Here is a 13,783-nt window from a genome sequence, read left to right as displayed (position 1 = left end):
TATCTCAGGAACTAGTAAAAATATCAAAACACACTTTGGGAAGAATATAAGATAGCAAGAAGAATATCGAATCTATCAGTATATCTATCAACGGGTGAGTTACCTCCCGCGTGCCCCTCACCAGAACTTTACAATCTCCAATGACACTACCCTCCTTGTGATAAGGAGGTAGTGTCATTCCAGACTTATTCTATAAAAATGTCTATTTAAAGCTGTAAATAAGACACGTTTTATTTTATTTTTATTTGTTCCTCCCTCCGCTAATTTTCCTCCCATGTAAAAACTAATCGCTTACTCCTTAATCGCCTTTTCTTACAAAATTGTTAAATTACAAGAGCTTCGATTCCACAATATTTTGTACGATTTAGTATTTATCATGAATTAGATAATTTATGACAGAATTTATTCTAAATTTTGAATTTAATTAAAAAGAAGTAGTAAGAATTCAAAAATACTTTATCCAAAAAAGAAAAAAGAGGGGATAGGATTGAATCTTTATTAATTTCTCTGCAATCCCACTTTCTATGCTCGCACAGTAAGCTCATCTGCGTTGATTCAATATTTTAAACTGAATCGGATCCTCCTACTCACAATCGGCTTATGGCCACATCGAAAATCAAAATTTGATCTTCTTCAGACAACTTTGTGTTTTGACAAATTTTGTTGGTATTTTGGACAATCCTCTCTGGTCACAATTCTCGGATGATTTTTTGTGAATAAGAATTTTAAATCATTTAATTTAAAAATTAATTAATCTTATCGCATTTGCTTTTCCTATCGTATTTAGTTGTATGACTTTGTTTTACGACCTTTTTTTGTTACTTGTACGTAGTTTTTATGTAATGGAAATCTTACCAAAAATTTAAAAATTGATCAATTGAGAAACTTAAATTTGAATTCGATTTCAAAGTTTGAATTAAATGTAAAAATTAACTGAACTTGTTGTATTAGCTTTTCTCTCATTGTTTTCGTTTTTTAACCTTCGTTTATCACCATCTTTATGACCGTATCCATCGTGTCAACCTTAATCATCATTATATTGTAAACCACCTAACGATATACGTATGGCAATGGGATGGACGTTCGGACATTGTCATTTATGAGAATCGTCACCAGATTTAGCCCTTGTAACTTCTTTTTCTTCCCAAAAATAAAACTGAAGCTCAAGGTTTCGAGACGGTACAAAAGATCGAGACCAAATCGCAGAGAGTGCTTCTTACATGCTTTTTACATGCTACAGCAAAAAGATTTCCAGGGAATATTTGAAGCAAGGCAAAAGCGTTGGGATCACTGTATGAAGTCACAAGGAGGCTGCTTCGAAGGGGATAAAGGCAAATTGTAAAATAAAATAAGCCTAACATTTTTTATAGAGTAAGTCTGGAAAATTTTCGATAGCACTTTGTATGTATGTATGTTTTTAATATAGGGGAAAGTAGGGTACTTTTTTGGATTTGTCTTCTTACAAAAAATCTGAGAGTAAAAAAAAATCCATAGAAAAATAAGTTTTCTATGAAAATGATTATATGCACAAGGCACGAAATTTACTTGGTCCTATACCAAGATTTCTAAAAATAAAATAATCTCAATTCGAGATTTATAATAACCCTTCTTTACCCCCCGGGAGAGACGAAGGCGAGAAAAGGGGCCAAGTCGCTGAATCGGGAATCGAACCCGAGTCTTTCGCTTGCCGGATAAGATAAAATCTATATTTATTTTAATCAAAATACAATATAAAGATATATTCTATTGATAAAAATTATAAATAAAGATATTCTCTTGTTCGACATTGCTGCAGGACTTCCTTATTTAATTTTTTAACTTTAGGGGTCTCAAAAAGTTCTTTTTTTAGTGGTTTCTTTTTCTGAGTGTTAGTTTTCGTTTCCGACTATTTTTTATAGGGAGACAAAATCAGGATAACATTCTTCCTCTTTTCATTACATGATATGTGTAAGTGCCCGGTTTTGCCCTAACGCAAGGAAAGTAACAAATACGGCGGTTGTATATTCTGATCAAAACTAATATGATATACTCTCTAATATATACAAAATGCAATGCTGCATTTACCGAAACAGATGATCTATATAGAAAAAGTGCAAGATGACTCGATTCTTCCCTTAATATCGATCGTTTTTGGACTAAAAACTTTCAACTTCTATTAAAAAATAGATATCGTGTGCACAGGGGCACGATTTGTTTTAAAATAATGATGGCGCCAATTTACAACTAATAACACAAGCCATAAATATATAGCCATAAATAGCAGCACTTATTATGAAAAAACAGAGGTACCCGGTTTGACCCGCTTATCCGGTTTTACCCAATTTTCTCCTATATATAATATGTTTACCCATATTCGGGCGCGTTCCTCTACAATTGGATGATGACTTTTGATTGCGTTTGAATTTGACTACATTGACATATCTTCACACCGACGTTTTATTCACGTATTTCCGAACTATTTTTTATGTTTCCGGTTTATATGTAACTTACCGTTTAGTAATGAAGGTCCAAAAAAAGGATCGAGACATTCGCTTTCTTTAGTTGATATTTTAATATTTTTTTGCGTTTTTTTTTTTATACCGCACTGACTCTTATTGCCTATTATTCTTTGTATTAATTATCATTATCAAAGTTTTTTGTAAATTATTTAATTTAATTTTCATATTTACGTATACACGATCGCGTTCGTTTATACACAAATTAGTAATTATGCCGATGTATTGTGCGTTCGGATCCACGAAAAGAGAGGAACATTGATTTTCCCAAAAATCTACAGCTTCGCAAAAAGTGAATTCAAGCCATTACATAAAAGAAGAAACTTCGGGCCGAAGTTTTTCTTTGTAAAAAAGCATCTTTTATCCGGAACTTGTTCTTCAGCATCGCCACAGTAAGATTTTCGTACATTGTATTTGTATTTTGTTTGTTTTTTTGATGTGTTTATATTTTTATTTCACTTATTTTCGAAACCGCTAGTAAAAAAATCTAACTTGCTGCCAGAAACAGACTCCGTACCATGCCGGACATTCAAGCTCGCGCGACATTCCTTAGGTGCGTTTCCCACTATCTGCCCTGAGCTTGTGTCGAGATCCCCTTTTTGAAATGACATTTTTATTAAAATACAATTAATATTTTTAAATTGTTTTAATTTATAGATTAATTGTTAGAGTACCTAACAATTAAAGATAAAGCTAAAACGCACGTGTGCAGGTAGAGCGGTTCAAATTAAACAGAAAAGTCCTCTTAATCGAAGTCGCTAATATTAATTGTTTTATTTTTAAATACTATAATATCTCTATTACACGACTATTGCATATTTAAATAATGTGTATTATTAATTATTATATAAGGAAAAATACATAATCTCTCTCATAAAAGACTGCAACTTTATATTATATTACCTAAATTTCAAACGTTTAATTAAAAATGTACAAGTAAAAGATTCATTATATAAAAAACGTAGTTAAATATAATTAACATTAACTTTTAATAAGCTAATAGATTTTTAACTTAACTTTAACTCTGAGTTAATTTTTTTTAAGTAATTTTTAAAGTAAACTTAGATAATTTTTGGGCCTTCAACTTTAAACTTAACTAAAAATGTTAAATGCTAAAATTTAAATTCGTCATATCTTTAATGAAAAGTAAATTTATACAATTTAAAATAATAATTTTAAAAAGTGATTACTAATTAGTTTCTCTGCACTGTAGAATAAAATATATAATATCCATAAGTGTTGAAAAACGAATTAATACATCACTAGAATAATATTCATTTTGTTTTCCGATTGTTGCACTGTTTATGAAATAATAAAGTCAAGAATTCACAATTATTTCGTTTCCAAAAACAGACATCTATTTAATATTTAATTATTAAATTAAATATAATATATTATTTTAAGTATATATATATATATATATATATATATATATATATATATATATATAATATGTCATATGTGTCTTGAGAAGGTATGTAACACACACACACGCACGCGCGCACAGCGAGTGATATTTTTTAATATATAGTTGACTTTAAATGTACTCGGAATTAGTATTTGCATTTAAACAAATATAGTCCACGATACCTTATATAATACTTTCGAGAATATAGTTTCTCTCGTAGCTATTTGCTAATATATGTGAAACTCGGATCGTTGACCTCTCCAAAGTCAAGTGTTCGCTTCGAGCGTAAACACAAGAATGAAGTATGTGAACCATGCCATTGGAAAAAAAGGCGATTGCGCTTGCGCCGACTTCGATCGCATAGCTACCTGACAATGAGTATCTGTATGTGTTAAATACATATTTATTAAATTCTTCCTATGTGAAATCGATCGCTTAATACCCTCTTCACATAAAATTCTTAAATTACTAAAGTTTTATTTCCATAATATTTTGTGGAATTTGGTACTTTGAATTAAATAACTTATGATATAATGTATTCTAAAAGAGCAGGAAATGTTCAAGAATATGTATCTAATTTAAAAAAGGAAGTAGAGAGGATAGACGCGAATCTTTATCGTTAGTTTTTGTCCGCATTTCCACACGTTTCTATGTTCGAATAACAATGATCTGCCTTGAGACACAACATTTTAATCTCAATCGGACTCTCCTGCTCGCAATCGGCTTATGGCCATATCAGAAATCAAAATTAGTTCGACTTCAGATAATCTTGTTTTTTGGTATTCTGATAAGCTTTGTTACTGTTCAAGTACGTCTCCATATTCTTAATCGTGGTATATGCATTGCACACATCTCATTATTAATTATAGCAAACGCTCACTTTTATCAAAATTTTTAATTATGATCAAAGCAATAAATAAATATTAAAATTTTAATACGTTATTAATATTTATTACATATAACAAAACAGATAATTGTTTATATCTTAGTAAAACATAAATGTTTTCTTAATCCAATGGTTTTAATAAATTAATTAATTGAAGTTTACAGCGCTTATAACCAAAAAATGCACTGTTAATTTTATTATTAAAGTTTTCTCTACCATGATATTCTTTAGTGTGTACGTAATTATGTACAACATGTTCTGGATTAACAGTCATCGTGTAAGTTAATTCTTTATTACGGTAAATGTACAAACAAATATTTCAAAAAAATTACAATTTATGGCAATATTTTCTAACTTTTCCGAGACAGTATTAAATATTTGTTGTGATGGTAGGTGAGAAATTTGTTGGAGCAACTACAATATATCTGTAATGAACTAAAAGACGAAAACGAATTTAATATCATTAAAAAGTGTGGAAATAACACAAAATTTTGTACACTTACATGTACAGGTAAGACAGTATTTCTTGCCAACTACTATATGTTATGACATGAAATTAAGAAAATTTTTATCTTGAGAAAATTTAAATATTTTCATTAGTCTAAAGCAGATGAAATCAAGAAGAAAAGTCCTTTGAGCCGCGCGCCTGATAGTGTGCGCCGCTGCACACTTCATAGCGCGCGGCTCACCGACGTGCGCCCGGCTAAAGGTCGGCGCTGATTGGCCAGACTTTATTCAATAATAACTCATTTATTGAGTGTTATAGAAAAAAATGGTAAAGGACTTTTCTTCTCGATTTTATCTGCCCTACCTGCACACGATCGGTGATACGATTGACGCCGGACACCCTGTATATATATATATATATATATATATATATATATATATATATATATATATATATACATATATATTGTTATGACCCCCTGAACATCAAGTTTTGGTGCCGCGATGTTATGCCGCTTGTCGCGGTGAAATTGAAGATGATCTCACCTAACCTAACTTAACCTAACGTAACTTAACCTCAGCTGTTGAGTCGTTCGAGCACGTTATTGACAGCTCCATTCTTTTAAATTGTTTTCTCTCTTCTCGCTGTATTTTTTTTCGTGTTATCTTATCTTATAATAAAGTTCCTTAAGTGTTTCTTAAGTGAATGTTTTTCTTTCTGAAAGGGTTAGTGGTGTCGCGCGCTTTCAAATCGATATCGATTCGCGGATGTAACATTTTGGGGGTAGAAGACGACGCAATATTTTTTTGAGATAAACTTGAACGCAATCATTATAATGAGAGCAATAAGACTCAATTTGACACGAGAGTGACAAAGGAAGAATCTTGTGTGGTGCGACGCCCCTTCAAGCTGCGATTTCTGATCCATGACGGCGGCGATAACTCTCTATGTTGCGAAAGAAAGTCAAGAAATTCAGAGAGACGCAGCAACAACAAGTTGAACTTAACACACTCCTGCGCTAGCGAAACGAGAAGATCCGTCAGATGAGGAAAAATCTTCAGCAGCGGGATAACCAGCTAAGACATTTTCAAAACAGAAACTCGTTAGAGGGGTCACGGAACTCTTAATTCTAATAAACTGGACTTTAAATTAAAACCGGATATTTATGATGGAAATGTTTCCCTCTGTGATAATTTTGCACAATTCAGTTTGACAGCGGTAGTGAATGCTAGGAATGATTCCTTAAAAACTGTGGCGTTAGCATCGAGTTTAAGAGGCAAAAAACGATTTGTTTTGGACGGGATAATAGAAATTGAAAATCTTCGTCTCAAAGAATAGAAGAAAGGACTCCAAGTTACAAAATAATTATGAGGGTCCTTATAGAACTGTAGGATAATCAAAAAAATTTAGTGATGCTACTTATAAAATTCCAAAGTCAAACAAACATAAAAATAAAGTCGTTCCTGCCGATAAATTGGTCCCTTATCATAATAGACAAATTTGATTAAAAAATTTTGAGACTTGGAGTACGATAAAAAATAAAAATACATATTTGGACAATGTTAGATAATTTGAAAACAATGTTATTAAGGAATTTTGTTGTTTGTCTTGTTGTTTTCTCTTCTTGTAGCAAATTTTGAACGTGGAATTTGAAATAAAACCACTTGATCTGCAAAAGTTTTTTTCTTCTGAGTGAAGACTGCCTTACATACGATTTTTTATCTGTGGTTTTCCCGTTGAATGTCAAGGCAGAAATTTGGGGATTCTATTTTGGAACGACGGGTTTATGGTAGTTCCCTCCCTTCCTTGTCCAAAGATTCCAAGAGAAAAAGGACACGCTTGTATGGGTAGTTACTGGAGTGTAAAAAGAAAAATCGGCGATTACCAGAAATTTGTGTAGTCGATGGACTTTAGAAAGACAAATCGCTCGGGTAACCTATGGCAGCAGCTCAGGGTAGAGCAAAAAAGCTCGTTAAGGGATCCCTGAAATCGACATTAAAGATCAACGGCATCCAGAACAATGTTTGCTCGGTGGCGCAGAAACCTGAAGTAAAACAAAGGATTTTGCTGAGAATCCTGGGATCAAAATTTTGGAGCACCGGTGAATTATCGGGACAACAATTTTAAAGAAGAGGGGAGACAGTTGATACGATCCTGTATTATGTTTTCGTGTCGCGATATTATGTCGCTTGTCGCGGTGAAATTAAAGATGATCTCCTAACTTAACCTAACCTAACCTAACTTCAGCTGTTGAGTCGTTCGAGCGCGTTACTGACAGCTTCGTTCTTTGAAAACTTACAGTTTCTCGTATTATCTTATCTTAGAATAAAGTTTCTTAAGTGTTTCTTAAGTGAGTGTTTGCCTTTCTGAAAATGTTTGTGATATTGCACGCTTTCGATTAACTGATATCAATCCGCGAATATAACAATACATATACACATAAAATGTCTTTACTATTTAATATTGCTATATTAAAAATATAGAACATATCACAGTCAGTATTCAAAATATCACAAAGGTTATATATATATATAAGAAAAGCGAAATTTGAGGGAGAGAGAGAGAGAGGAAGAAGTGATGGGATAGGATGAAGGGATGGGAGTGGAAGAAGGCAAGGGAGGGGGAAAGGAGAACGGAGGGAAAAGGAGAGGAGGGAATTATGCGTAAATAAAATATATCATAAAATATTGTAAAAAGAACAATGTTTACAATTATTCCATTTAAATGATTTTAGTATTCGCCATATGCAGTACATTTTTGGTTATTTTGCAACCAATTTGGCCAGAGATCCTCGGTATTGTTCTTGACATAAATAAATCTCGAATACAGAGTCAGGCAATACATATCACGACTGAATATTTCGTCGATCAAAAAAAATATTTCTATTTAATTTTACTGCATATAAACACGGTTATTTGTATTGGAGCGACTACATTGACAGCTACGGGAACAATGCTCTTAGGATGCGCCATACACGCCTGTGGATTGTTTAAAATTGCAAGGTGAAAAAATAAATTTAGAAATGAACACGATGTATATGATTGCAAACAAAATCTTCAGTTATTTGCTTGTTTGAAATTGTCAATACACTTTTGGGAGAACTACATATTTATAGCAAATAAATTAATCATAGTTATCGTATGGAGCAAATTATGAAGATCAAAATGTTAAAAAATGTTAACCTTAAGGATAGGACTATGATTTACAACAAAAAAATATTTTATGCAGTCCAAATACATCGCAAGACTATAAAGTTGGTATGCATGCGATAATAATTATATAGTGATTATTGTAATCGCATTCTATTTTTCTTAAAGGTTTTGTGAATTTTTATCGTCTACTTTCAAAGGCTCTTTCTTCTTATTAGTAATAATTACTGTGATATCATTAAGCCTGAATATTTATGGAGTAAGTTTTTCTCGATTTCTTAAAACTTAATATGTTGAACAACACACATATATATCATTTTGCAATAAGCAAAATTTAAAAAATTTGTAAATGACAAAAATGAAATCAGAAAACAATAAAAATGATTGATAATACAAATATCAAATAATGTTAATTATAAAATTATAAATTTAAAAAATCATTGCATATGAATTTTGTTTCTTCGTATTTTTCACTTTTTCTTTCTCTATCATTATTATATTCAATGTAAACTAAGTTATTGTAATGATTTGAAAAATGATAATTACAATAATGATGTGTTTTAGATTTTTCAGAGTATATCTCTTGGAGATAAGGAAGAATTTTTATTACACCTGTTACTTGCATCTATCATTCTTTTATATATGTTTGTAGTTAACTATGTCGGGCAAGAAATTACAAATCACAACAATTACGTATACTTCACAGCGTAAGATATAAATATATTGTTCACGCAATTGTGTGTATAGATATAATATATATAATATATTCTATACAGGGTGTCCCATTTTAAAAGTTCCACCCGCATAACTTTTTAAGATCAACGTTTGAAGGAAAATGACTCGGATAAAAGTTGTAGGGAACAAAGGGGGCTATCTAATAGTGACCTTGGATTTGACATTAAAGGTCATTTGAAGGTCTGTTTTTTAAATAGAACTCCCTATTTTTCATTACATATTCTTGTAGCATATTTCGAGAGCTTTCAAAACACTATAATAAAGTATTTTTTCATTAAGTACTTTTTGAATTATTTCATATTTTAATCTGACATATTTTGATATAAAAAATAAAATATTTCGTAAAATATTCAGTTTTCGATAATCTTACCGTAATACTTTTATATGCAGAATAATGAGACAAATCAATTAGTGCTAAAAAAAGCAAATAATTGTTAAAAAAAATACATTGTAAATAATTTTTTTAAAAACAATTATTTTTTATACTATTATTCTGTACATAGAAGTATTACGATAAGATTATCGAAAACTAAATATTTTACGAGATATTTAATTTTTTATGTCAAAATATGTCAGATTAAAATATAAAATAACTTAAAAAGTCCTTAATAAAAAAATACTTTATTATTGTGTTTTGGAAAGCTCTCTGTAGATAAGCTACAAGAATATGTAATGAAAAATAGGGGGTTCCATTTACAAAACGGACCTTCAAATGATCTTGAAAATGACTTTTAATGTCAAATCCAAGGTCACTATTAGATAGCCCCTTTGTTCCCTACAACTTTTATCCGAGTCGTTTTCCTTCAAACGTTGATCCTGAAAAATTATGAGGGTGGAACTTTAAAAATGGGACACCCTGTATATGTATTTTATTATTAATTAATCAAATATTTATCAGGTAATTATTATTTCATAGGTACAATAGTCGATGGTATAATGCACCATTGCAGGCACAAAAGCTGATACTCTTTGTATTGTTAAAAGGTAGCCGAACTTACTACCTCAATATCGGCGGAATGATTGTGGCATCTTTGGAGTGTTTCGCCACGGTAAAAATTATAAATTATAGTACGGATTTGAAAGAAAGAATGCTTCATATTAATATTGTAATAGAGGACTTACCTTTTTGCAGCTAATAAAAACATCAATGTCCTACTTCACCGTTATATATTCTATGGAGGAGTAATGCGCAGATATATTATCTATACATACATATAGTTTATGATTTAGTTTTCGCGTTTCAAAGATTAAAATATATAATATCGATAAAAAAATGTTGGAAAACGTATTAATATATCATCATAACGATACTGATTTGATTATTGCACTACTTATAAAATAATAAAGTCAAGAATTCACAATCATTTTGTTTCCGAAAACAGACATCTATTTCATTATTAAATTAAGTACATTATGCTAAATATATTCATATATAATACGTCATATATGTCTCGAGAAAGCATGCAACATACACACATACAATGAATGATATTTTATAATATACAGTTGACCGCAAATGTACTCGGAATTAGCATTTGCATATTTAAACAAATATAGTCCACGATACCTTATATAATACTCTTTCGAGAATATAGTTTCTTTCGTAGCTATTTGCCAATATATGTGAAACTCGGATCGTTGTGACGTACCTCTCCAAAGTCAAGTGTTCGCTACAAGCGTAAACACAAGAATGAAGCATATGAACCATGCTTCTGGAAATAGAGACGATTGCGCTTCGCCGACTTCGATCGCATAGCTACCTGACAATGAGTATCTGTATGTATCAAATACACATTTATTAAATTTCCTCCCATGTAAAATCGATCGCTTAATAGCCTCTTCTCATAAAATTGTTAAATACAAAAATTCTGTTTTTATAATATTTTGTGCAATTTATTATTTATTCTGAGATAAATATCTTATAATAAAATTTACAGTAAAACTTAAGATTAAGGGCGATCTCACCGATTTCGATGACCTTGATATATGTTGTCAAGGACATAATTCTGAATAACTTTTTCTTCTAATTTAATCGTCGCTCGTTGTTTACTACAAAGTTATTAAAGATCAATTAAAGATAGCGACTGACTGATGCTTGGGACATTAAACTGCCCACATTTTCGCGTGACGCGTGCGCACACACACACACACACGGGGGGTTGCAAGAGGTGGGCCTTCGGCCCCCCCCGCACCCACTCCGCCGGCAGGCAGGGTGGATCTCGCTTTACAACTTACAAAGTACATGCTACATTGTTAAGCAAGGTGTGGCGGGGTGGATGCGGGAGAGGGGCCGAAGGCCTCCCTTGCACCCTGCCCCATAAATGTGTGTGTGTGTGTGTGTGTGTGTGGGTGTGTGCGCGCGCGGTATTATTATGGCTGTTCATATATACTTGCGATTCTATCTATACGGTGTCAAAAAATATAAATTATATCTATAATACTTATTTTGTTAATAACTTTTTAACGAATCGTGACCGCAACTTATTTCAAGGTCAAGGTGATTCAGGACGATGACCTCAACAACATATGTCAAGATCAAGGTCATACGAGGGGGGTCCTCTTTTATGCAGGTTTACCAAGCACGCACACGTGGGAGGGAGCAAGGAGGGCCTTCGACTTCCCTCCCGCACCAACCCTGCCTACTGGCAGGGTGGGGATCTCGTTTTACAACATACAAAGTACATGCTACATTGTAGCTACAGCCGCGCGCCGTGAAGTGTGCCCCTCCGAATACTATCAGACGCGCGATTCACCGACGTGTGGCTGGCTAAAGATCGGCGCTGATTGACCAGACTTTACATAATAATAACTCCTTTATTAAGCGTTATAAAAAAAAGGTTCAGAACTTTACGACTCAGTTTGACACAATCTACCTCCACTTTTCGTTTGGTCACTTACTTGTCGGACACCTTGTTTAACACTTTGTGTGTAATAACATCTTGTTTTTCGTAAAGGTTCACCGACGTATTGATATCTAGTTTTGAAGGCTCTATTTTCTTAATATTAACGTTTGGTGTAATTTCTTTGAGTCTAAATAATTTTGCAGTTAAGGCTTTCTTCATGTTTTTGAAATTAATTTTTAAGCAGAATACTTATCCGATGATAATCGAATTTAAAGAATTCACAAAAAAATAAATATAATCAGCAAATAACATTTTTTAAAAAATTGATAATATCAATACCAAATTATATTAATTATAAAATCAGAAAATTTTATGACTATTATGAATAATTGTTAAACACATAAGGATTCGATTCCGATAACTTTGGCGCGACTTTGGTTTAGACTGTGATTTCCGAAGAGATTTTTAGCCGGAAAAACAGGAAAAATACTTAAAAGATTCCATTGCTGTTTATTAAAAAGTTATTAACAAAAAAATTTTCATGAAGTATATGTATATAATTTTCAGACACCATTTATTTATTTATGTGTAGTAAATTGAACACGTGTGCGGGGAAGTGGTTCTGCCTTTCCCCCTGCACTCTCATCCCGAAAAAAAACTAACCTAACCCAACCCATGTTCAAAGAGTGAATCTTTATTTTAGGTAATTATTCACCTCTGGATATGGATTGAGTTAGGTTTTATTTTTTTTCGTGGCGGGAGTGCAGGGGGAAAGACAGAGCCCTTCCACGCGTTCGATTTACTACGCATAAATAAATAAATGTGCTAAAGTGCGCTTTATTAAATGTACACGGATAATAAAAGAAATATGATGTATTTTGTTTACATTGTTGTTTGTCATGATTTCTGTACCAATGAAATGTTTTTGTTATAATATAACGTTTTTCCTTGATAAAATTTAAATTTTACGTTTTGTAAAATATTTATATTATTGCTATATCTGATAAACTATTGATCTTAGAATTTTTTTATTATTTTTTCCGTGTTCCTCATGAAAAATTCTTTCAAAAATCACAGTCAAAGTGTGGCGCCAAAATTATCGGAATTGAATCTACATAAGAAATATGATACTCAGAACCATGATTTTAGATTTTTCGGAATATATATCGCTTGAAAATAACAAAGCAGTTTTATTACACGCGTTAATTGTATTTATTATCCTCTTATATTTGTTTCCCATACAGCACAGAACATGGCAGCAACATTGCAGCAATATTGCAACATTATAGCAACATTGCGGCAATGTTGCAATGTTGCTGCAATATTGCTGCAATATTGCTGCAATGTTGCTGCAATGTTGCAATGTTGCTGCAATATTGCTGCAATGTTCTGTGTTGTATGGGTTCTAATTAATTATGCCGGACAAGAGGTTACAAATTATAGTAATTATGTATACTTTACCGCGTAAGAAACAATTTTATATGTTGTTCTTATATTAATTCCATATACATATATTAGTATAAAGTATATATTTTCTTCAATAGTAATTTATCATTATGTATCACAATATTTTATAGATACAATGTTCAATGGTATATGGCACCATTACATGCACAGAAAATGATACTCTTTATTTTGCAAAAGGCAATAAGACTTTTGACTTGAATGTCGCCGGATTATTTGTAATATCGTTACAGTGTTTCGCCACGGTAAGAATATAGCATAACAAAAAAATTGCTATATTTATAGCTTAATATGTTCCATATAATGTAATAAATATTAAAAAACGTTATTTATCATTATAGTTAACAAAAGCATC

At 31.8% G+C, this 13,783-nt stretch overlaps 1 protein-coding gene across 7 annotated transcripts; it reads left to right on the top strand.

Annotated features, from left to right (window-relative positions):
• Positions 1–4,504: 4,504 nt before the first annotated feature.
• On the top strand, positions 4,505–13,653 carry LOC138933626 (odorant receptor 4-like). Of its 7 annotated transcripts, XR_011446999.1 has the most exons (12): positions 4,505–4,711; positions 4,947–5,066; positions 5,183–5,300; positions 7,972–8,239; positions 8,371–8,490; positions 8,555–8,645; positions 8,951–9,093; positions 10,038–10,170; positions 10,254–10,303; positions 10,729–10,897; positions 11,613–11,958; positions 13,542–13,653. XR_011446999.1 is itself a non-coding variant. In XM_070296479.1 (10 exons), exons 1-10 carry the CDS (start codon positions 4,568–4,570, stop codon positions 10,763–10,765), a joined length of 1,224 nt encoding a protein of 407 aa, XP_070152580.1. In that variant the 5' UTR covers positions 4,505–4,567; the 3' UTR covers positions 10,766–10,953. The 7 variants fall into 7 exon arrangements, 4 of the variants coding, with proteins under 4 accessions (XP_070152580.1, XP_070152578.1, XP_070152581.1 ...); XR_011447000.1 differs by lacking the exon at positions 13,542–13,653 and having other exon boundaries at positions 11,692–12,166; XR_011446998.1 differs by lacking the exon at positions 13,542–13,653 and having other exon boundaries at positions 11,613–12,166.
• Positions 13,654–13,783: the final 130 nt, after the last annotated feature.

This window comes from Polyergus mexicanus, unplaced genomic scaffold (genome assembly GCF_030449975.1).
Source record: "Polyergus mexicanus isolate NDT 795.1 unplaced genomic scaffold, iyPolMexi1.0 SCAF_5, whole genome shotgun sequence".
Taxonomy (NCBI): domain Eukaryota; kingdom Metazoa; phylum Arthropoda; class Insecta; order Hymenoptera; family Formicidae; genus Polyergus; species Polyergus mexicanus.
This window is presented reverse-complemented; position numbering and strand designations above follow the sequence as displayed.